At 39.4% G+C, this 26,013-nt stretch overlaps 1 protein-coding gene and 2 non-coding genes across 4 annotated transcripts in view; 2 read left to right on the top strand and 1 right to left on the bottom strand.

Moving 5' to 3' along the window:
• The window catches only part of l(3)76BDm (trafficking protein particle complex subunit 8 homolog l(3)76BDm), a 127,599-nt gene that overhangs the window by 9,446 nt on the left and 92,140 nt on the right, over positions 1-26,013 (top strand). For both annotated transcript variants that reach the window (XM_067145217.2, XM_067145218.2), the window contains exons 2-6: positions 5,144-5,305; positions 5,431-5,544; positions 15,624-15,952; positions 21,479-21,730; positions 23,951-24,160. In XM_067145217.2, coding sequence (XP_067001318.1) covers positions 5,144-5,305; positions 5,431-5,544; positions 15,624-15,952; positions 21,479-21,730; positions 23,951-24,160 — 1,067 coding nt within the window. The remainder of the gene's footprint in view (positions 1-5,143; positions 5,306-5,430; positions 5,545-15,623; positions 15,953-21,478; positions 21,731-23,950; positions 24,161-26,013) is intronic.
• TRNAS-UGA (transfer RNA serine (anticodon UGA)) lies at positions 20,505-20,581 on the bottom strand. Its single transcript has one exon. It is a non-coding gene; the product is annotated as a tRNA-Ser (tRNA).
• TRNAS-UGA (transfer RNA serine (anticodon UGA)) lies at positions 20,732-20,808 on the top strand. Its single transcript has one exon. It is a non-coding gene; the product is annotated as a tRNA-Ser (tRNA).

The following is a 26,013-nucleotide window of genomic DNA, read 5'->3' as shown; positions in this document are numbered from 1 at the left end:
ATTTTCAGAAAGGTAGGTTACATAGTTAAAGTTTTGGACCTCCCCCTCGGGTTAAACCGTAGAGCTAGCAAGAAATAAAGATTTTAATAGGCCATTACCTTGCTGAAGAACTGCTGCCTGATGAAAGAGGCGCCTCCTGCTTCACACACACACACACACACACACACACACACACTTAGTTAGATGTTGATCAAATGGCCAAGAGACGTGAAAATCCGCAGTTTATAAACCCTCGAGGAAAGTTTGAGACCTTTCATGAATAACTCAGCCACACCCTCTCACTTTTATTGGTTGACATCAAAAGTGACACTCAGAATTGAGGAAGAAGCATGTGATAGGCTGAAAATTAATTACAGAAATTCGGGATTGGCTAAATTCAAAACTGGCGGAAAGAAAAGATCAATATTGCCAACCCAAAAATGAACATAATTTAGTAAAAAAAAAAACAACTTATGAATACAAAACTTCTCAAAAAAGTGGTGTTCTACTTCGCACCAGGGTGCATGATCATAGTTTATTAGCAGCGACTTCTGTTGAAAAAGGTCCAAACTTCTTGATGACTGGTAAACAAAACACGTAGAATTTCATACAGTACATGAAACTTCACAATAAGAAAATTACGTCCAATTACTGTAGTGACATCTTCTGAGTAAAGGTTGAAGTAGGACTAGTTTCTATTTCACAATTTCTCCAGTAGAGGAGTTCTTTTAGGCGCAAGATTTAAATCTGCGGTGTAGAGATGTACCTCCCGGTACAATTATTATTATTATTATTATTATTATTATTATTATTATTATTATTATTATTATTATTATTATTATTATTATTATTTAATCTGCAACATTCTTTTACATGTTTTGTTTCAGTTAGTATTTCTCTCTCTCCAGAACACAGGGGAGGGGGATTTGAAAAAATATTTTGTTCATATTCAGCATAAACCTAAATGTACCATATTACTCCATTATTTATTAGACCAAGTTCCATTATCAAGTTGTAGATTGAATAATTCCTGATTTTAAAAATGAAGCGTTACTCTGCAGGCTTATCCCTAGAGCCTTGCCTAGCTGGATTTGGAGTGTTTTTGTCTTTTGGCCACGGGCATGGTGCTGTCCTGATGAGAAATAGCACTTGTCTAAGGCTACATCAGGGAGGAAGTCTTAAAAGGGTGGTCCGTTCTCAGCTGGCTGTATGACATCTCCTAGCGTAGTGATGTTCAGGGAAACCCTGCTTCCTTTTTATCCTGTTAACAATGCTGAATTGAACAGGCGAGTTGGCCATGCGATTAGGGGCGCACAGCTGTGAGCTTGCATCCGGGAGATAGTGGGTTCGAACCCCACTGTCAGCAGCCTTGAAGACGGTTTTCTGTGGTTTCCCATTTTCACACTGGGCAAATGCTGGGGCTGTACCTTAGTGAAGGTCACGGCCGCTTCCTTCCCATTCCTAGGCCTTTCCTATCCCATCGTCGCCATAAGACCTGCCTGTGTCTGTGCGACGTAAAGCAAAAAAAAAAAAAAAAAAAGCTGAATCCTCATCCACAAAATACAGTCGTTACTGCAGTGCACGCAACTCTATAAAATACTTTCTGCGGCTCACCAAACCGCTCAGGAAACTTTCCTTAACCATATTCTTTAGCTGAAGCCATTCTGATAGCAAAAAAAAAAAACATTTATATCACCATTAATTTAAAAAAATGCACTAACTGAAGATTTTCCTTTTTGCCATAAAATGCTGTTAAGGCATTATCTTGAGGCAGGAACAAGAAATCCAAAATGTGGCACTTGGTGCATACCTCATTCCCAACTGTATCAATGCAGCACTTCAAGTTGTGAACTTTGCTTCTGCTCAGCTTGTTGTGAATTGATTGGCAATTTTTTCTTTCTTTCTCTTTTTTTTGGTAAAAATTACCTTGCCAAGTAGACAAGTGCAATTTTCGAGAACTGGCTTAAGTTTAATTTCAGTATTCTAATCAATTTTGATATGATTAATTTTATGTTTTACTTCTGTCTAAAGTGTACTTTACATTTCTTAAATTGACCACCCATCGAAATATTTGAAAAATGTTCGTGTGTTGTCAGACTGAAAAGACAAGTTTTTATATTAATTGCAACTAGACAATACTAAAGGTTATAACTACTGAACAGACCCATGTAACTCTATTTAGCAAGGTTTTTCTTGCGTTTGGACACTCCACTCCAGAAGCAGTTGTGTGATTTCTAAGAGTTATTGTTGTTAAACTGTAATCTTCAGCTGTATCTATAGTGTGAGTGGATCATCCCCCCTTCCGACAAGCTCTTTCTCAGCCTGAGTCTGATGCCCAAACAGAGAATGGCATGGATTGTCTGCTTTCTGTGTTCAACTTCTGCTGCGACAATTCTTTCATATTTTTGGAGGATTGATACTGAGGATAGGATAGATCTTTTCAGTGGGAGTTGTTTTCAGTGAGCACGCGATTGTGCGTCCAGCTCATTGGCTTTCTTGATGTGGGTCTAGTTCCTCCAAACAACAGCTGCATATTCCATGGCTGAGATATAGGGGACATGTGGTTGCACAACTCTGCCTGTCTGTTTGCAAGATTATTTTGCTTCTCGCACCCATCTTTTGTATGGTTTCCCAGTAGGGTGACCAACTGTTGAAAGAAGGAATGAGGGACAAGACAGGCAAAATATGGGGACAATCCACAATTTTAAGGGGATCACTACATTTTGTTGCGAGTTTCTCTGGTTTTTTTTTTTTTGACCAAGAGTATTCTAACTAAAGTCATTCATTTACGTGTCCAGTCTGCATTTCCAGATGCGATGGCCTTGTTGTTTCCTCTAAAAACATCCTGTGATGTGCATGGGTTGTCCAGGAGGGGACAGATAAGTAGGTGACTTGGGTCTTGTTCAGCACCACATTCACACGAGGTGTCTGTGTTTGCTGGAAGGAGTCCCCATTTCTTCAGGTTGGTTTTGCATTGAGAGACACCTATTCTTAAGTGGTTGAGGGACCTCCATACAGGCTAAGGTAGGTCGGCGCCTGGAGCTAGTTCTACCTTTGGTGACATGTCTGTGGGCAGGGAGGTCCTCCATCTGTTAAGACGAGTTATCTCCGGTGTTCCCTCCAGTAGCAGAGTCCTAGCAAGGAAGCTCTTGCGGGATCTGAGGCAAGATCTTGCAGCTTGGTGATCATGGAGTGGATGTTGCAGGTCATTCTCCTGCTTTGTTCTCTCAGCATCTGCAGCAATGCCGTCCAGATGTTGGGCGAGGCTGTTCCAACAATCGGATACAGTTTTTGCACTGGCATTGGTTTTAGGCATTCCGAGATTACCCTTGCACTATTGTTAACTGCAGTATCAACCTGCTTAGCATGTGCTGAAGTGTTCCACACAGGAGCGGCATCTTAAGTGCAGAAGTCCTCAGGATGTGCGGGCTGGCTTCCCGGGTGCTGCCGATCAGCTTCTGAAGTAATAACATAGAAAAATACATTTCACTCATCTTTACAATTTATTTTCCAATCTGTGGGTTGAAGACCCTTCACCCATGAGAAACACTGAATGTCTTCTTGCAGAATTTACAAAACACAATGAGGACGTTACTTCAATCAGGAGATTAAGTATGGCGTGGTTGTTTCCCACTTTGCATTATTTGCACATACGCATTTATTTTTCCCTTTTGCCTTCTCGGGTTTAAATGAAGGCTTTCCTTTTTGTGATGAAGTAGAAGTGCAGTCATCACTACACGATGCTGAATCCATTTCAAAAATCACAAACTTTTAATGAAAACAGCAGTTAATACAACACGTCTATGTTGATGCACTTCATGCTACAGAATGGCCACCGAGCTCGATAGCTGCAGTCGCTTAAGTGCGGCCAGTATCCAGTATTCGGGAGATAGTAGGTTCGAACCCCACTGTCGGCAGCCCTGAAAATGGTTTTCCGTGGTTTCCCATTTTCACACCAGGCAAATGCTGGGGCTGTACCTTAATTAAGGCCACGGCCGCTTCCTTCCCACTCCTAGCCCTTCCCTGTCCCATCGTCGCCATAAGACCTATCTGTGTCGGTGCGACGTAAAACAACTAGGAAAAAAAAAAAAAAAAATTAAGTGTGCCACAGTGCTGAATTTCCATTTTCTGCCATGTTATCTGAATTTTCCTCCCTGCTTGCCTACTTCTGAGATGGAAAGCACAAACTCAAGTTGTGATTTTGCTCATGGTTTATTGAGAGTTCCTCCTGAGATCTCGTCAATGTTTTCTCAACTCGCTCAAATATCCTTTAGGCGGCAACATCTGTGCTGTCTGCATAAAAACTTTTCAACATCTGGCTGGATTGGCTGGTACTTGATACATATAAGAGCAGGGAGGTTAGTTCATATCTTTGGGGAGGCTATTTATCATCACCAGTGAGTGTGCTTGTTCTATACTGTAACTAGCCAACAAGGCAGAAATAACGAATCCACTTCTACTCAGTCGGTAGAGCTACAGCTGTGAAAACCAAAATCTGTGAATTTGGATCCTAGCCATGTGTGTCTAGCCATTTTGGCTCTGTACTCAACATACCTTTGACATATGCATTATGTACTTGATACAGCCTAATAGTTGAATGCTTTATTTCAGCCATCCTTTTTCATTCAAACTGGTCGAGATATCTTAGCATTGTTCAGTAATAATTGTTGTATTTCATTGAGTTGCATAATTGATTGTCAAGTTTCCCGCAACCTGGGCGTAACATTGGTTGTACGTTCAGTTCATCACTATCCCAATGTATAGATAGTCTCCATTGTCCTCAGTTTTGGAGGGACAAACTCTCATCCAGTAAGCACACAGTTTACTCCCTTAAAAAAAAAACAACTTCACGACTTTGAATATTTTTTGTAATTACCGAGCAAGTTAGGTACATAATACAGATCCTGTAGCTCTGATCTTGCCTTCATGAGATGGTGGATTTGAATTTACTGAAGGTAATTTTCCATTTAATTCCTATTTTCACACCAGGAAAATGCTGGCTGGAGCTGTACCTTAATTAAGACCATGGCCACTAACTTCCCATTGTTAGTAACATCCCTTCTTAGTTTTATGTCAAACCTGTCATTGTCAGTGTGACATTAAACCACTATCAAAAGAAAGTAATTATTTTATTGCCTTGCTCACTTTATGAATTTCATTTCAGCTCACTTTCGAGATCCCTCGGGAAATGTCATCACAGTGAGGAATCTCCGAGTTACTGTACAGGATGTTCATTTCAGGCCCCCACAACCCACACTTGCCAGGAAATATTTGAATGAGTCTGTTAGCCTATCAGCCAGTGACAGGAATTCTTCACTGCAAATCGGTAAGTCTTCAATTTGAACACGACTAAAATTTATATGGTAGTTTTATACTGTTTAGTTACTAAAGAAAATTCTAATGTAGAACTTGCTTTTAAAGCTTGGCTGTATTCCATATTTCTTTTTCCAGGTAATGACATAATAGAAGTTCCAGCCTCTGTTCCCTGGTTTGAGGCATGGAGGGAAACTTTTCTCCAGGTTCAGTTTCCATCCGATCATGAATTCACCAAACATTACCTTTGCTGTATCCTTTATAAACATATTTCAAGAATTAGTGTAAGGGCTGGGTATTTGTATCAGCCAGTAGCATGCAGCAGGATTATGATAACAATTGCATTTATTAATTATCAGGTAACATATTTTATTACCCAGATTTGGTCTGTTGAACATGCAGCATAGCAAATCCATAACCTATAGGCCTACATATATTATGTCAAGTCTTTAGCACATAGACTGGTTGGATCCTTCACACCTCCACCATCAATTGATCTAGATAGCCTAGGCATCACTGAAGACGTATACTAGGTAAATATGTACGGTAGAGTCCTGGAAACTCGAGTCTGGGTAACTTGACAACAGCAGGATTCTTTTTTTCTAAATCTCGACTGTGCCTCATCACACCCTGATGCCAAGCCATTGCGAGACTAAGATACAAGAGCTGTGTTTCTCTCTCCAAATATGACTTCATTATGTCAGCTTATGGAGCAGGGGATTGTAGAAATGATGAAGAGACTATATATATGCAAATTTCAGTCTTCTGTAATCGTAGCCATGGAGGAAGAGCATGTGATGATCAAGATTCTGAAGAAAATTGATCTACTGTATATAGTAGGATGGATTTCCGAATCTTGGGATGAGGTTCAGCCTGTAACTATTGTTTGTTCCTGGAGGAAATTGCTTGACAATGGTCTGGGAATGAGTTCCAGGAATATAGAGAAGAGACAAAAAATATATTAGTTAGTGGACTCGCTGGAGAAGATTGTGGGTTGCTAAGAAGCTACTGATGTTGATGAAGAAAAGATGGCATGGGATGAAAATTGTAAATTACTAGATGACAGTGAAATAGATGCAGTAGTGGGAGAAACAGAAGAAAAAGATGAAGAGGAATCAGAGTGGAGGAGATGAAAGACAGTGGAAAGATGACCCACAGTGAAGGACTGAAGGCTGCTGAAGGAATGCTGTGTTATTTCAAGGAGCAAGATGCACCTGCCATGGAATTTTATTCCTTCTTCTACATGATGAAGCCGCCAGAAGAAGAAACGAGTGCGAGAGACAAATTACCATTGTCAGACTTTTCTCAAAACGAACCAAAAAAACTCACTATAAAAATTTAAAATTACCTGATATGAGTTTCATATAACCGTTCCATGAGTTTGTAAAAATCAACATTTTCGTAACTCGACACCCTCTTTGTCCACATTAGGTTGAGTTTATGTGACTACTTTATTGCCAAGATTTTATTCAAATGCAAATCTATAAGCCAGGCAGAGTAGTTCAGACCGTACAATCGCCGGCCTTCTGAGCTCAAGTTGGCAAGTTTAATCCCAGCTTAGTCCATTGGTATTTGAAGGTGCTTTCACACACCAGCCTCATGGTAGTGTATTGATGGTCACGTATAAGAACTCCTGTGGGACAAATCTTACCCTTAGTTAAACTGTACTCCTTTCCATTTTGTGCATACGGTAACAGCAGAGTGTTTAAGAAAATTTCTTCCTTGCACGGAGCAGTCAACATACTATATGCTGTAGAGTAAATTAAAATAAAGAAGCTGTAAAATACTAATTTGAAAATCCTTTGTGCTGTTGTAAATTGTATATAGATAACTGTAAACTGGTGTAAATTAACTATGAATAACTGTAATCCACTGGTCTGGCTCCTTCGCTGAATGGTCAGTGTTGAGGACTTTGATTCACAGGGTTCCGGATTCAGTTCCTGGCCAGATTGTGGATTTTAATTGTATAAGGTTAATTCCTGTGATTTGGGGACTGGATGTTTGTGTTTTGTCTCAATGCACTCTGCTTCATATACACATTACACTACTAACCATCATAGAAACACCCAATAGTGAATACATCCCTCGGCATAGAGTTGACATTAGTAAAGGCATCCGGACGTAAAACAGGATCAAGTCTTCATATGATACAACCTTACCAGGGGGTGGGATTAGAGGCAGGAGGAGGATTGTAATCATTTGATAATCTACAATTTTTCAAAGATATTCTTTTACATGAACAAGGTATATTTAGGGCATTCTTTTTTTCAACTGAAACCAGTCTGGAATGCATTCTTATTGACTTTTAGGCCTTCAGTGGTCCTTAAACACGTATTGGCCGGGCTGAGTGGCTCAGGCAGTTCTGACCGCAACTTGGCAGGTTCGATCCTGGGTCAGTCCGGTGCTAATTGAAGGTGCTCAAATATGTCGGCCTTGTGTCGGTAGATTTACTGACACATAAAAGAACTCCTGCGAGACTAAATTCCGGCACCTCGGCGTCTCTGAAAACCTAAAAAGTAGTTAGTGGGACATAAAGCCAATAACATTATATATATATATATATATATATATATATATAATTCGCTGGGGCCATCAAGGACCACGTTAAGTCTTGTTGCATTTGACACTGAACTTGGCCTTCTTTAGAGCCCAAATTTCCCTCATTCTTTGTGAGTGGGCCTGCTTACGCTCCTCTGTCCAAGGGGCACCGTGTCTTCTCTTTGGCTGCTCGTCTCGGTTTATCCCGTTCGTCAATATTTTCTTGCGGAAGAGATCTCTGTTAAGGGCGTCTTCAGCTGAGATATGTAGCATTTGCAGGTCTTCTTTGGTATTTCTAAACCAGGGAATTGTGGTTTTGGGGTTTGAATCAAAAAAGTGAAAGATTTCTTTAGTTAACTTTCTTCCGTCCATTCTTTTCAGATGACCGTAAAATCGTGCCCGTCTTTTTCTGATTGTGTCGGTAATTTTCTCTATTTTGCTATAGACTTCCTTGTTGGATCTCTTTTGATGGATTCCATTTCTGTACTTTGATCCCAAGATTCCTCTCACAATTTTGCGTTCTCTTTTCTCCAGTTCTTCAAGGAGTCCTTTGTTGGCATTTAGAGACAGGGTTTTGGCTGCATATAGAACTACTGGCTTCAGAACTGTTTCATAGTGACGTATCTTGGTGTTTTGGGAAAGGAATTTTTTGTTGTAGATTGTGCGGGATGTTTGGTAGGCTATTTCCAGTTTGCGTACTCGCTCCTGAAGTGCTTCTTTGTCCAGTCCATTTTTCATGATGATCTCACCCAGGTATTTGAATTTGTCTACTCAGGTGATGTCCCCGTATTTTGTATGGAGTTTTGGTGGAGCCTCTTTGATGTTAGTCATTACTTCTGTTTTCTCAAACGATATCTGCAAACCAGTTTGTTCGGCAATTTCCTTTAAATTTTCAACTTGAGCTCTAGCGGTTTCTATGTTGTTTGAGAGAACAGCAATATCATCGGCAAATGCTAAGCAGTCTGTTGCGATCCCCTTGGATTTGGTTCCTATTCTCAGTGGACTGTAGTTGGTTTCCTGTAATCTCACCCGCCAGGTTCTGATGATCTTTTCAAGAACACAGTTGAAGAGTATCGGGGATAGCCCATCACCTTGTCGGACTCCTGTTTTGATGTCAAAGGAATGCGAGAGACATCCGTGGAACTTCACCTTGAATTTTGTATCGGTCAGGGTGGCTCTAATTAATGCCAGCAGTTTCAAATCAACTCCAAATTCATTTAAGATGTTTAGCAGGACTTCCTGGTCAATGGAGTCATACGCTTTCTTAAAGTCCACAAAGACAGACACATACTTCTTGGACCTTAGCGTACAATATCTGATGATCGTTTTGAGATTTTTGGATCTGTTCAGCTGTTGAGCGACCTTTTCTGAACCCTCCTTGGTATTCACCTATTTGATGTTCGACTTGTGCTTCCAAACGCTCCAGGATGGCAAGTGATAGAATTTTGTAAGTCACGGGAAGCAAAGATATTCCTCTGTAGTTGTTGATGTTCTTCATGCTGCCTTTTTTGTGTAATGGATGGATCAAAGCTATTTTCCAATCTTCGGGTAGGGTCTCCTTGTTCCAAATTTCTTCTATTTGCTTTTCCAAGATATCAAGTGATTCCTCTGGGGCATATTTCCATAGTTCTGCTACTACTGAGTCTTCCCCCGGTGCTTTGTTATTTTTGAGACGGGCAATGTGGCGCTTGATTTCATCTCTGTCGGGTGGTCTGGAATCTGGGTACCTGAGTAAGGGTTCCTTGGTCTCAATGGCGCTTTGAGGTTTAGAGCAATTAAGCAAATTCTTGAAGTAATCTGCCAGAATGCTGCAATTTTCTTCATTTGATGTCGCCAGTGTGCCGTCCTTTCGCTCAAAGCATAGAGATGGTGGTTTATAGCCAGTGAGTTTGCGTTTGAAGGCTCTGTAGTACTCTCTGCTTTCATTCTTCCTAAAGTTTTGTTCTATCTTTTCAATGAGAGATTTTTCGTATTTACGTTTCTCAGTTCTGAACACCCTAGCTGCTTGGGCACGTTGGGTTTTGTACGTTTCCCAATCATTTTCTGATTTCGTAGAGTAGTACTGTTTCCATGCATTGAGTCTTTCTTGGAGGACTGATTCGCAGGTACCATTCCACCAGGCATGCTTTTTGCCTCTCTTGATTTCTGCAACGTCTTTGGCGGCCTCAACAAGGAGACTTTTGGCGTTGTTAAAGTCAGTGTCATTTGGTCTAGCCTTCTCCTGGAACTCCTCCACCCTTTGCCGAAGTTTATCATTGTCGAAGCGTGTGATCTGTTTGGTTGTCTTCCTTGTGTTTGCGGGAATTGGTTTGAATTTGATAAGAGACATATAATGATCTGAGGCCACATTGATGCCTTTCTTTACCTTGACATTCATAATCTCAGGGCTGTTTCTCCTGGAGATCGCAACATGATCAATTTGGAACTCTCCGAGAGCTTGGACGGGAGAACGCCAAGTCATTTGCTTTCTGGGTAGATGGCGAAAGTGGGTCGACATGACCTGCAGGTTGTGATTTTCGCAAATGGACACCAGTCTTTTGCCGTTGGGATTGGTTCTTTTGTGAGCAGGGTAATTTCCTATAACTCTCTTGTACTTCTGTTCACGACCTAGTTGGGCATTGAAGTCACCCAAAAGAAGCTAGACATGGTGTTTGGGGATTTTGTTTAATTTTTCATCCAGTAGGTCCCAGAAATTATCAACTTCGTCTGGATCAGACTTGTTCTTATCGTTTGTAGGAGCATGTGCATTAACTAGGGCGTAGGTTTTGTTCGCGCATTTAATTGTGAGTATAGACAATCTGTCATTCACAGGTTCGAAATTTGCAACCGATTTAAGGATCTTGGTTCTAACAGCAAACGCGGTTCCAAGCATCACAGCTCCATTGAGGATTCCTCTTTGCGCTTTGCTCTTGAAAAATCGGTAGCCTTCGGATTCAAAAATCTCTTCATCTGGGTACCTTGTTTCCTGTAGGGCCATTATGGATATCTGATTTTCGTGAAGAGCTTTGGTGAGGGTTTTCAGCTTGCCAGTTTGTGTAAGTGAATTTATGTTGAAAGTTGCTAGAAAGGTTTTAGATTTTGGCCTGAGTTTTTGACTCTTTGGGGTACACCGAGACGCTCCGACTCGTCTCTTGCATGATGTCGAGTCTCCCCCAGAATCCGAACGAGACTCATGCGCCGTGGCGTTCACGACGAGGGATTTATCCGAAGATTTACCCCCTGGGGTATGTTTCTTGAAATGTTGTGCCATCATGCTTTTTGACTTGACTTTGCTTTGGACGGGTACCCATCCTTTTACAACTAGGGTTATTAGCCCTAGAGGTTGCCTCAAGATGTTTTCTGGCTTCTGGTCATTTACCAGTCTTCGCCGTAACCCTGGCAAGGGACCAGGTTTTTTTTCACGGTGGTATTTTATTTCCCTACTACCCTCTGACTCTGCTGGCAGCAGAGCCAGCGAGCTTCCCCAATTCCAATGGGACGCGCCCGATGGAGGTAACCGGTAAATCCCCACATGGGCAATAACAATATTATTATTATTATAAATGCATATTTTTTGGGAGATTGTTCCATAAATTCCTGACAGAAGAAAATGCCTGCTGCACTATTGCATTTAAACACTATGTACAACATTTCCATTCCCACTGCTAAATGTGAGCATGGATTTTCCTAGATGAACCTGATTATCACATCTACAACTTCTTTACAAATATAATAAAAACCACACGTACACTGGTGTTCATTAAGCTGTTTGGGCCTCCTCTGTGTGTTTGAGCCCTTACCGTATGTCATTTCTTGGTTCCTGAAAGGCAGGTATCTGCGAAGAGTAAATAACAAACTTGTTAGCACTTTCAACACTACCACGTTTTAACATGGATCCTGGCTGTGAACTGGATCTTTTTGCTAATTTTTAACATGTTATTATGGAACAGTGAAACATATTACATGCCTGATTCTTGTACCATATGAAGGTGTGAACCATCCAAAATGAAGATGTTAATCAACAAGTGAATATCTGAAGTATTTTATTTATACTAGTCTTATGAAAAACATGAAAAAAATAGTATGGACAATTTTTTTTACATCAAATTTATACCAATAAGCTTGCTCAAACAATAAAAAATAATAATTTAATACGACTACTTAGGCCAGAAATAAACACAAATGCAGTGGAATAAAATATTTACCTATTTAGGAATAGTTTGTTTTCGTATGGTAGTCCTGAAAACATTGGACTATACACAGTCGTACTTTGCACTCCTTGCACCACCATCTACTCTCTTTTCTGACGTGCTTACCACTTTCCTTCTTGCCCCTTTCTGAGCATACCTTGCAATAACGAGTAGCATTCACTTTATTGTTCGTTGGAGGAATCTTTTCTGGAAAATGGCGAGCAAAAGTCCTGTCAACACGGAGGGAGGGAGTAGGTTCTAGCCTTGAGATGTCTCCTCCTCTTTTAACTGCTAACCGCGAACTGATCCCTCTCATGTAATCCACAAGAGATATCTTTGATTTTTAGATCTCTGTATATAGAATGAAACCATTCACAACAGACATAAGGAACAAATGGAAGAAGAGCTTTTTCCACCATTTCATTGTCTTCTGTGCAAATGGGTAATAACTGTTCAGTTGATCTGCTCTGTCAACACCAGTTTTATTTATATTGTAATCGATGACTATGTGAGGCTTTAGTTTCTGTACGACACCACCCTTCGATCTACCAGAAACAAGTCTAGTGGAAGCCTTATGTTTTGTTGAAAGGCATAAAACATTACATGTAATAAATATCATTTTTGGTCCGTATTGATGATATCTGATTAGAATAATAACAGTAAGTTATTTATTAAATTGACCACCTAATCAATACAATAAGTCTTTGTCTTGGATGATTTACATTGATCTATCAGGCATAAAACATCCTGCTTGCTCTTCCACTTCACAGCAAGAAGGTGCCCTTTCCTCAAAATATCATCTCGTCCTTTTTCAATTTCTTTGTCTTGAACGTTGGTGGTAAACCCTTCCTGTTTTTCATAACAGTTCCAACAGCCAGGGTTTTCTTTTGCCACAGCATATTCAGTAGGGAGGGGCTAGTATAGTACCTGTCATATAAATACATTAGCCCTTACTGAAAAACTGTGAGCATAATCTCTCTACAAGAGCCTGAATGCTGTTGTCAACATTCCCTGCGGATCCCATATGTATTTCACAATTCAGTACGTAGTCTGTTGCCGCATTGCAAAGTACATACATTTTCATACCGTACTTATTGGGCTTATTCTTCATATAAACCCTAAACCCTACTCGACCACGGAAGGGACATATAGCCTCATCTATTGTTAAGTTCTCATACGGCTGAAAACTGGCAGTGCATTTGTGCACAAAAAAATCAAAGAAAGGCCTGAGTTTATGGAGTGGGTCATGATTAGGTTTCCCCTTCTTGATGCAGGTGGAATTGTCATTTAGGTGCAACATAAATAAAATTCCGGAAAATCTATCACGACTCAACAATCGACTGGCAAATCCTGTCTGATGAAAGGGATCAGTAGACCAATAATCACTAAGTTTGGGTAGTTTCACCACACACATATGCAAAATTGTTACAAAAAACCAATAAATTTCGTGAAGTTTTACTGCAAACCACCGGTGCCACATGGAATTTTCCTTCAGTTTGCTCTGACGTTTCATTGCCACAATTGGCGTACCTACATATTTGTTAGTTTCTGTTTTTATATTTTTGATCACATCGTCACTAAAAAAATTACTGAAACAATCCATTTCGTCACTCCCCGCGCAAAACTGAGTAGAACCAGGCGCCGACTTGATGACAGGTAGCTGTGGTTGGTCATCTGCTTCTGACCATTCATCATCAGGTTCAGATGATCTAGCAGATGTTCCCGGTACAGGTGAATCATCAGCCTGCGTCTCTTTGTCTAAACGAAAAAAATAAACCCAAATTTCTGTAGGCGAAGTATTTCTATCGTTTGTATTCGGAGTAAAATAATACAGCTAATCACTTACGTTCCAAAGTGACGTAATAAATAAAAATCTTACCTGAACTATCGCTTGATATGTTATCCAGTTCGTAAGCAGGGTCGTCATCACTTTCATCCATCTCTGAACCCGCTTCTCCTGATAAAATATCCAAAATATCACTATCATTAAGCCGGCGTGAAGACATGTTTACTCAGTAACACAGCTGACAGCGTGACAGATTTGGCACGCGCAGCACACGGCACACCGAGTGCTTCGGTATAGGTCACGGCAAGGAGAAAATACCCTGTTTATCGTTTCAGATTGAAATTCCCGATAACTGCTGCATTCTAGTGGTCACTAGATGAACTATTACCTCCAACCAAGGGACGGGAACCGTACATGATACATGCAGCTGGATATAAACACACGAGAAAATCACGCCCGTATCATATACGGGTGCCGTCCAGAAGCAGGAAAGCAGCGCGCCCGTATCCTGTACGGGCAGTGTTGAAATTGTTAAGATGGCAGCACCAGTGTGATGAGCCCAATTTGGAAGCTACTTTGAAAATTATGGCATTTTAAATTAATACATTAACAGAATTAAGTTGTTTCTTTGTCAGGGATAATTCTGTTGCCATACGTTTTTTTTTTTTTTTTTTTTCAGCTGGTTCATAAATTTATTTATTCAGAATTAGTTTTGGCAGACTGAAGAACCTAAAAGTTATAAAATACCAAAAGATAGTTGTTCAAAGACACACTACAAAGCCCAAGAAAATCATGTGTTTCTAAAGAAAAGAGCCACAGAACGTAGCCTGAGATTCACTGAGATTGGCTATAAGTTCAACTTACCTGCCCCAATTCTTACTTATGCATAAGAATATTCATGAAGATTTTGTAAATATTTTGAATTGTGCTTTATATTTAGAAGTGGAAGGCACTATTAAGATAAGTCAGTGGGGATTGCTGGAGGTAATGTGGACTTGATCAAGCAACTAGGATGTATTGGTGAGCGCAAGAGTAGAGAGTAATAAAAGCTATAAAGATTTGTGACCGTTATTCATGTAACCTATACAAATATCATATAATTGGTTTTAGTATTACTTCTCTTACTCTACCCTTTATTAACACATTGAGGTTGAAGGCCGTACGGGCTGTGTCGTTTATTGTGGGGAACGAGGGCCGCACGACGTATGTTCTCTGGTTTTCATCGTTGTTACTACAAAACGTACTATGTGCATTGATCGGCCCGCAGTATAAGATGTGGTTCATATAGTACACATCATACTCTTCTTTCTTTCAAATCATCTCAGAACTATGTTGAATTGACAGCAGTGTGCACTTAATGGCGGACGCACACGAACATAGACTGAACAACAATGATTTATACCAACTGAACAGATCCACATAATATTTATATACTAATTATTATGTAGATGTATCACTTATACAAACAATTCTGAATGATGTATAGACCAAATAAACATAATATCAACCATATTTTATTAGGTAAAATGGTTATATGTTGAACTTTTTTTTACAAAATTGGAAACCTACTTATTTTAATCCACTATTTCCATGGTAAGGGATCTATGAATTGTATTACGGTTTTACAGATATGAAGCAGAAAGTATGAACTCAAATATAATGAAATAAATATTACCTTTCAAAACTAGTATTTAGTATAAAAATCCCAAATCAGTGGAAAATATTCAGTCCATAGGTCTAAATAGTATGAAAGTGACCAAGACCTCAATGTGTTAAGAAAAGCTACTACTTGGTATTTATAAATGTTACAATATTTATTTCCCTTAACACCAGAACAGGTATGCTTGTTGTATCCTCTGCAGAATCTAGTCCAGCTGATACATTGGTATTGATGAGCCAGCAACTGCAACAGCTGCAGACTATTGCTCCTGCCAAGTTGCCAAAGTGGTTTTGCGCGAATGTGCTTCGATACTATGTCTTATTGCATGATGCGTTAGATGGTAATTCTGAAAAGGCTGAAACTGTGTTTGATGCCATCAAGAACACCTATGGAATTAGTAACTGTTTCTTCCTGCAAATGAATTCAAGACCTCCTGGTAACATAGAAGATCAGAGCCATCTACCTGACCCTTGGAGCCAGTTTCTGACTCGTCAGCTTGATGGTCAGGTATGCTTATTTTCACCATCATCAGTATATTTTGTCATAACTTGTCATAAATATTAATCCTTTCCCTATCTTTGATTGAATCGAAATACTTGGGGGTCCACTGTTGCTCACGTCCGTAGAAATTACCTCCTCATTACTCTGTACGTGTCCCCCGGGTGGTGCTAAGCGAGCAACAATAACTACGATGAGACCAAACGGTCTTAATCGATCTCTCGTTCAAAGATTAAAGAGAAACAATACCCACATAGGTCCTTCTCAGGACCCTCAAGTTCGTAGATAGATAATGCCTTTATTGGTGGCGAAGTTAGGGCTCAAGGCCCTCTTTTACACTTAACCACTAGATGAGTATACATTAACATAACTTATAATTTCAAATACAAATCAAACAAATAGTATTAATAGCAATAAGAATAATGAAAGAATCCTTAATTTTAAAATACACAAAATAATATACTCTTAAATGATGTAACTATATTAATCCATTCATTCATCTCATTCATTCCTTCATTCACTCGACAATTATTCAGCAAGTTAGCGGGATCTACCCAGCAAATGCTTGCGGCAAGCCACTTTAAACTTGCGATGTGAAGTATTTTCTCTAATGTTCGCAGGTAGCGAATTCCATGACCTAGAAACAGAGATTATGAAGGAGCGGTTGTACACAGCAGTGCGGTTTACAGGTATGGCAAGAGAGGAGCCAGATCTTGTATTGTGTTCATGATAGGACGAGAGGTAAGAAAAAGATGAAGATAGATAGTCGGAAGTATTAGTGGAAGGTCATACGGGCTGTGTCGTTTATTGCGGGGAACGAGGACCGTACGACATACATTCTCTGGTTTTCATCGTTGTTACTACAAAACAAATGTAAGATTGGATCATCAATACAAATTTACCAACTCAACGTAGAGGGTATAAGCAGAGCAAAGTGTGAATATTAATCCAAAAACTTGAAGAATCATCAAATTGACGTCATTTTACTCCAAGAAACCCATGCTGAAGATGACCTACAGCAGAGGAAGTATTTCACGGTTTAAGCTTGTGGATACAATCAATCATCCCAAATATGGATTAGCAACCTATATAAGAAATAACATCAGCAACTACAAAGTTCTGCCATCAACTTCAGATGACAGTGTCTTTACAGCAGCAGTTAAGGTGGGTAACCTGACGATAATCAACTTACACAAACCACCAGGATTCATCTGGCCTTCTCCACCCCTACCCTCACTTCAACAGCCAAGCATCATCAGTGGAGACTTCAATAGCCATCATACTCTTTGGAGATATCAGGAGTGTGATGAAAATGGACAAAATCTTGGTGACTGGTGGGAGACAGAAAACCTCAAACTCGTTTATGATGCTAAAGATAAAGCAACTTTTATCTCTGCACGATGGAAACATGGCTATACACCTGACCTCTGCTTCATTACGCAGTCTCCAAACATTCCCAGTGAGGTGCGTCGCACAGTTATTAGCCAGGTTCCCTCACAGCCAGCACCGGCCAGTAATTCTCCAGACAGGTCTGTTCATACCCATTATCCTCTCCTACCCGAGACCATGATGGAACTTCAACAAAGCAAATTGGGCAGAATTTTCAAAGCAGACTGACTCAAATATAATATGGATAAAACCCACTTTCAACCACTACCACAGATTTATTGGTATACTAAAAGGTCCATCAGAACGATGCATACCAAGAGGTTACCGCAAAGAGTACATCCCTGGCTGGAATGAAGACAGCGAAAAGCTTCTCAAGGAATATGAAGGCAATGGGGATCCTGCAACTGCCTCTGTCCTTCTACAATCACTAAATGAAAACAGACAAAACAAGTGGCAAGAAATCATAGAATCCTTGGACCATACTCACTCTAGCAGAAAGGCCTGGTCCTTAATCCAGAAACTGGGTACAGCAAAAAATACCATCAGGCAAAAATGTAACATAAACTTAGATGATACAGCCAAACACATGATCACTACCTCCAAGTCAAGAAAGGAAAAACATATCATAAGACAAGTCAGACAACAATTGAATAAAAGGAAAAGGTCACCTCCACAATCATCTGAGTTCTCTGCCCCATTTCAACTAGAAGAGACTATAGAAGCTATGCAGTGCATGAAACCTGGAAAGGCAGCAGGTGTTGATGGCATATACCCTAAATTTCTATTACACTTGTGGTCCAGCTACTGCCAGATGGTTGAACACCTTCTTTTCCAACATTGTAGAAACAGGTTATATGCCTTCACTATTCAAGAAAACCAAGATCATTGCTATACTAAAGCCAAACAAAGACCTTTCAAAAGTTGAAAACTACCGCCTCATTGCACTCCTTAGTATTACATTCAAAGTGCTAGAGAGACTGTCACAATCGGATCTCCTCAGCCATCAACAAGCTTGTCCCTATAGAGCAAGCTGGATTTAAACCAGGAAGAGGATGTGAGGAACAGGTGCTAGCAGTAGCAACTCATATCGAAAATGGCTTTGAGAAGAAGTTCATAAGCATGGGTGTCTTCTTAGATCTAACTGCTGCTTATGATACCATTTGGCATGACAAACTGCTGCTCAAATTCATTAGTGTCATCCCTTGTCGGAAACTAACAACTCTAATAGGCAATGTGATGAGCAATAGGCATTTCCAAGTGTTTTCAGAAAACTCCATAAGTAGGGTGCACAAAATAAATGACGGGCTCCCACAGGGATCTGTGCTGGTTCCACTCCTTTTTAATTTGTACACATACAATCTTCCAAATACCAAGTCCAAGAAATTTATTTACGCTGATGATGTTGCCTTGATAGCCCAGGATCAAAGCTTCCCTGAAGCTGAAATAACATTATCAGATCTGAAGATGAATGAATGAATGAATACTTCAAACAGAATTCTCTTCAACCGAATCTTCAAAAGACTGTTGTATCAACGTCATCTGTGGAACAAACATGCAAATTATAATCCTACAATCAGTTTCAGAGATGAGATTCTCCCAATACTGCAGTAACCCTAAATATCTAGGGGTGACCCTGGACAGATCACTGACATACAAAATGCATATCAAGAATGTAGCAGCTAAAATTAAAACCTGGAACAACATATTACAGAAGTTAACAGGGCCCACTTGGGGTGCCAATGCAACAGTCCTTAGATCCACAGCTCTGGCTCTTTCATACTCATTTGTAGAATATTGCTGTTCTACGTGGTTAAATAGTGCTCACACTAAAATAATTGACATGCAGCTCAATCAAGCAATGTGCCTTATCACAGGATGTATTCGATCTACTAACACGCACTGGCTATCGGTTCTAAGTAACATTCCAACCCCACCCCTAAGAAGATCTCAGTGATTGCTGAACACATGGAAGAAAATTGAAAACAACCCACTGTTGCCAATACATTCAGATTGTCCAGTATTATTACCGCAGCAATTAAAGTCCAGACAACCATCATGGCGAACAACAATCACTTCAAAATACTAGATGCATGGAACAATCAGTGGCAGAGCCAAAACTCCCTGAAACATCATTACTTAATAAGAACTCCTTTGGAGCAGCCCGTAGGATTTCATTCATCTCGACGACAGTGGTGTGTACTGAATAGGATAAGGACTGGCCTGGGAAGATGTGGAGAAATACTGAACAAGTGGGTATGGAATTCCTCTCCTCATTGCAACTGCAGTGAAGAGCAGCAAACCATGGATCATATAGTGCTTAAATGTCCTCTCAGAGCATTTAGAGGCACAATGAAAGATATCCACAATCTAACACAAGAAGCCGTTGAGTGGATTAACCATCTGGACATAGTATTGTGAATATTTTTATGAACTTGAGAGTATGTGTATGTATTTTTGTACATATTTTGTAAATAGCTGATATCCCTCCTTTCTATAATCTATCTATTCATCGTACGATAAATAAATAATGCTTGGGTTGGCTGGACATCAGATATTAAATTCTACCTTGGCAACATCTTTCTCTTTACCTGTGTATTTCCCTATCTGACTATGGTCTGCATCCATGAGTTCCAGAATACTTTCTACTCTACTACAGTGTTCTCCCTAGAACCTTTTTAATGGGTGCCACCACCCTGCCAGTTTTACAGACCGCCCGGCTAACATATCCTAGATATGTGCTAGTTACATAATATTAATACATATTTGAGTCATTGGATGCTCCAAATGAAAATGTAAATACTGTCAAACTATGATAAATCTTAATTATTGTCAGTATAATTGTACCTGTTACATCAGAGTTTAAATGTTTAGCTTGACTATCATGTAGTGTCACGCAAAAGCGGTCTCGATCAGCGTGGAATAGCATGCAAGCACTCGATTCTGCACGACATCACAAAACCTTATGACACTCCACAGAAACCGAGTGGTAAGTCCCGGTGTTACATGATTATGATCGAGCAGTAGAGTACTAGAAGTTCAGGCTACTCTGTTATACCTTATTCATGATAATAACACTAAAACTGTTCATCGAAACAGACTTTCAACGTATTAGGTCGTGTTACGTACATGTAGTACGTGTTGAAGAGATGTTAAGTACAGAACAAAAATGGCCAGCCGGACACCAGTGGGATCCGAACCCACAACCTCCCGATTTCACGTCGGTTGCTCTACCAATTGAGCTATGGTGGCCTAGGCCATCTTTGTTCTGTTTGAAAGGATCTGAGCTACAGGTCTGGCACTGCTGCTAGCACACTGTAGAGTGCGTTTAAGTCTCCCGTTGTGGGGCATGTGAGCAGACCTGTAGCTCAGATCCTTTCAAACAGAACAAAGATGGCCTAGGCCACCATAGCTCAATTGGTAGAGCAACCGACGTGAAATCGGGAGGTTGTGGGTTCGGATCCCACTGGTGTCCGGCTGGCCATTTTTGTTCTGTACTTAACATCTCTTCAACACGTACTACATGTACGTAACATGACCTAATACGTTGAAAGTCTGTTTCGATTACAATGCGGTCGTAAAAATTCAATATTCATAAAACTGTTCAATTTTGCAGTTAATGTTTACCCGTCTGATATTACTGTTAATGCCCTGAGGGAAATAAATTGAAATTTTATAATATTATCTGTTTACGTTGTATTCCCCGCCCGGCTTAAAATAATTTCTGGAGAGAACAGTGCTACTACATCATTTCACTCTGAATTATTTTTTATCTTGCAATAATGAAAAGAGTGTTAACTGTTTTTGTTGTTGTTGTTTTCTTCTCCCCTATTGTAAAGAGAAAGTGGATGATACCCTTGTCAGTTAATCTCTCTTTTCTTCTTTTTTGTCTTAATATGTTGCCTACATTTTGCCTACATTTGACCACCTTGAATGAGGATCATTAAGATTGATGTTTAATAATTGCTAATGGTATTCCAAGGCTATTTTAGGTACCGTAGCCCTTTCTTCTTTTGTCTTTAAAACAAATTAGCATTGTCACTGTAACGGAGTAGATTTTCTGTACAAATACTACATAAATATAAACGCTGATCCTGTCATTTGCTTGAATTATTTGTTGTTATTATAGTATTGTTCTTTTGTTTGCAGGATGCCAGTGACCATGATAGCAGTCCACGCACTCCGGCGGAGATGGGTGGAGTTACCGTGATGCCTAGCCGGATTACATTCGACGGTGGTTTGGACAGTGGCTCAGGAACTGGTGAAACTCACAATCTTGAGGTAGGCCAAGAAGCAGGAGAAACAGTGGCTTCTACCGGAGCTGTAACAGTTACACGCCATCCCCTCAGTCCTGAGACTGATGAAGATGCCCATCATTCATTTATCGCTGGGACAGATAAGGTAAGATTTCTGTAATAGATCAAGTTTCAGGAAACAAGGTACTGTACTTCATCATTACCATGGTCATTTCACACAATAGAATTAAAATACACTTGGGGGAATAATGAACAATTCTTGAAGAAAATTCTGCTTGCAACAATGTTAACTCGTTATTTTTCACTTGACAGTTTTTTAATGCCCCTAGTTATAAAATGAATACAGATTTTGAACAACAAAAATTTGGTATGTGTATTGGTGCTAGAAGTGCTTGAGGGAGTTATTTCTTGAAACAGGAATATCTAATAAACCACTAATGTTTACATTGTTTTGATCACCCCCACTATCAGTCACTCCAGTAAACTATTATATTTTATCCTTTATGATATGTGTAATCTTGAATATAACGCTCATATTCATATACTACCTGTTCGCTATCACTCCATCCATTTGAATCATACACTCAGTGTATACAGTCCAAAATCTCATCATTGGAAAGCATGCTCTGTATTGTATCTTGGCATTGACTAAGATTATAGTAAGAAAGTTGGTGTTTGAAACTCAGCCAAAACACAAGAAGGCTGTGAATGAATGTGCTTTTTGTAAAGTAATCAATTGTAATTCTCTAGAATACCATACAACTGTAAAGGTTATCAGAAAGTAATTCTGTAGCATAGTTAGTAGCTCATCTCCTATGCTCATAATAGCTGATGAGGTAACTGTGTTATCCGATATACTGGAAGAGTAAGAACCCTTTCCCATTGCTGATTTGCATTTGCAATTGCAGAGGATTTGTGCCAGCCCTGCAGTGTAGACGTAACATGCCTGCCTCTTACCTGGAGGCCCCAGGTTCAATTCTCAGCCGGGTCAGGAATTTTTAGGGCTGGTTCGAGGTCCACTCAGCCTATGTGATTACAGTTGAGGAGCTATCTGATGGTGAGATAGCGGCCCCAGTCTAGAAAGCCAAGAAATAACGACTGAGAGGATTAATCGTTCCAACCACATGATAACTCATAATCTGCAGGCCTTCTTGGTAGGCCAAGGTCTTTTGAGGCTGTTGCGTTAAGGGGTTTGGATTGTTGACTGGCACATTGATACATCCTCTCAACTCCCAACCTGAGTGTCCTGAGTTCAAACTCTGGTGATTTTGGGGAAAGGGGTGTTTTGCTTGAATCAGGATATGGTAGCAAGTAACAGTGAAATGTGATATTTAGTGACAATGTCGTGAATATCATCTACAACCCATATTTGCCTCCTGTTTTTTTCTTTTTTTTTTTAAGTAAGAGTCCTCCAATGCGAGTTAAAATGAATATTTAAATAGTGTATGATAATATGAAGAACACTTTCTTTCCCTGTCTCTTTTTTCCACACTTTGATGGTGTCATGGATGCAGTCTGTGTTGTGTATATGGACTTGGTCCAGTTTTGCAGCCAGATGCTCTTCCAGACACCAATTCTATGTAAATGGATGTATTCCCTGTTGTATGTTTCTATGGTGATTGATAGTGCATTGTGTTCTCTGTAGATCAAGGAGTGTGTATTATGACAAATACTCTGTTTCCAAAACAGAAAAAGTAACCAGAGGCAGCCTACACATAAATGTGGTAATATGCTGTTCATGCTGCACAATGTTGTAGGTAATAACATAACCACCATATAAACAATTAATTCATAAATTAATTTAAATAAATAAATACTGACACAGTGGCAAGAGAAATGAAAGAAATACATTCATTTAAATAATAATAATAATAATAATAATAATAATAATAATAATAATAATAATAATAATAATCTTCTTCTTCTTCTGATAATGGGAAAAGAGAGGGTGAAACCCAGTGCCAGCACATAGCCTACTCCTGTTAAATAGCACTAAGGGGTCTGCTCAAGGCTTCATATCCCCTTCCGACAGATGAATCACGATCATCAATACAATGCCTGTTTTATATTTAATTTGAAGTTTCATTTGTCATACCATCATGTCACTCATTTCCTCTCATTAACTCCTTTGATGAGATTGATGTGAGGAATGGCACCCAGTAGTAAAAATTCACTAAGAAGATTCATCTTGCTTCATACCTGATCCCATAGAGAAACTGTATAGTGTTAGACACACACAATTGCTCTCTAAATAGTTACAGTAAATAGACTTCTGCAGACTCCCTCTAGATAAATTCTGGAGTTCTGATTATATTACTGTAGATAATTCTGAATATTTTCTATTGAATATTAATTATTTTTCCAGGTTCAGAACACTGCCAATGATATAGCTTCAGTACCCAATCATATCAATACAAATGTATGGGCAGGCCACACTGCACAAGCAGGCGTAGCAGCGCATGGGGCTTGCCTAACAACCAGTGATCTTGACCGCTTACGAGGTTTGGTACAGGACTTTTGTGTTAAAGCTCTGCTTCCATATGTAGAACGACAAATCCAGCAGCTTAGTGACTTGGTAAGAAGGTTTTTAAGTTCTTTATTTTATGACATTTCATTTTTGTACATATTTTTTGTTAATGTGGTAATTGGAACATATGGTCACTATCAGCTCATTTCAGGTATTGAATAATTTGCTTTGTTGGTATTTTTTCTAACCTTTTCCCTTGGTTCTTTTCTTTATTCATTTTGAGAAAGTGATTAAGCGTGAAAGTTTCATTCTGAATTTTATTGGTTGTGAAAGTTAGAGTTATATTTACTGATTACTACACAGGAGCTATATGTAATATCCTTGGAATATCTTGTTCTTAAATACTGATCTTTAGTTTATAATAATTTTTCAGAAGCACTCAATATCAGAATCAGTATATGCAGTACGCCTGTACACATGGTGACCGTCCCTTTGCAGAATACCTGTATTAGATTTAATTTTAAAATATTACACCTTCCTTGATCTAACAAGGGGAGGCCATGACGTTCGGATCATGGTTTATCTTCAAACTTTCTACACTTTTAGTAGTCCATTAGAATGACATAATGTGCATGTAGTAAGGCATACTACTTAGGCATTCTCGAGAAAATTGCAAGAGAAGTTTACACGTCGAATATGTACCGGTGCATTGTGATCATGAGCACGAGATGGCGGCAGTCGAGTGGTTACATTCAAGTCCGTAATCGCTGGATCAAGTTCCGCTCATCGTTGTGTTCTTTTTAACACTAGTCATATTCTTTCACATGTATTACAGTTCAAAAAGTAATATTAATATAATGAAAAAATGTGTGTATTTGCATGAACTTTTATTGAATTTCCAATATTATTTGGCTGTTTACTCATTTTTATCATTACAAAAGATATATTATTTATAAGAAAAAAGAAATTGCCTATTGCTTTTAGTGCTAGGAGTGTCCGAGAATATGTTCGGCTCACCAGGTGCAGGTCTTTTGATTTGACGCCCGTAGGTGACCTGCACATCATGATGAGGATGAAATGATGATGAAGATGTCACATACACCCAGCCCCCATGCCAGTGAAATTAACCAATGATGGTTAAAATTTCCGACCCTGCCAGAAATCGAACCCGGGACCCCTGTGACCAAAGGCCAGTACACTAACCATTTAGCCATGGAACCAGAGTATTATTTATGATTATGTATAGAGTTTTCCCGAAAATGTATGCCTGTCGTGATTTGCGAAATCCTTCATATCTGACAGTGAAATCGGGTAAGGTACGCGGAACTGCTTTGCACCTGGACGCTTTGACAATATATATGAATATGAAAGAATATGACCAGTTTTGAAAAAAAAAAAGATAAGCAGGACTCAATCCAGTGATTACGGAGCTTGAACGCTAACCACTCTGCTGCCGCCATCTCGTGCTCTTGACCGTAACACACCGGTACATATTCTATGCAGAAACTTCTCTTGCGATTTTCTCAAACGCCTAAGTAGTACGCCTTACTACTTGCACATTATTTTGTCCTAATGGACTACTAAAAGTGTACAAAGTTCAAAGATAATGTGTGATCTGAACATCGTGGCCTCCCCTTGTAAGTACACTGGCTTGAATTAACAAGAAAACAATGAATACTAGCAATACAGTAGTATTATTAATTACAAGTATTCTAAAAGTAAGGTCCCCCTCCTACACCTTTCTCTAATTTATTTTGTTTTTTTCCACAAATGTAAATGTAAGAATTGAAATTAGACTTCAGCTGAGATGATATCATCTGATGTTTCAGAATATAGTTAATTTAAATGGCCAATCAGAATATAGTTAATTTATATGTCCAAAAGCTGACTGTCAAAAGGAAGAGAACTATTAACCTTCTTAGTGCGTTCCTCATTAACATGTTTTCTCGCTTAGCAGTCAT

Source organism: Anabrus simplex, chromosome 4 (assembly GCF_040414725.1).
Source record: "Anabrus simplex isolate iqAnaSimp1 chromosome 4, ASM4041472v1, whole genome shotgun sequence".
NCBI lineage: Eukaryota > Metazoa > Arthropoda > Insecta > Orthoptera > Tettigoniidae > Anabrus > Anabrus simplex.
Note: the sequence above shows the minus strand (reverse complement) of the source record. Positions and strands in the feature narration are given on the sequence as shown.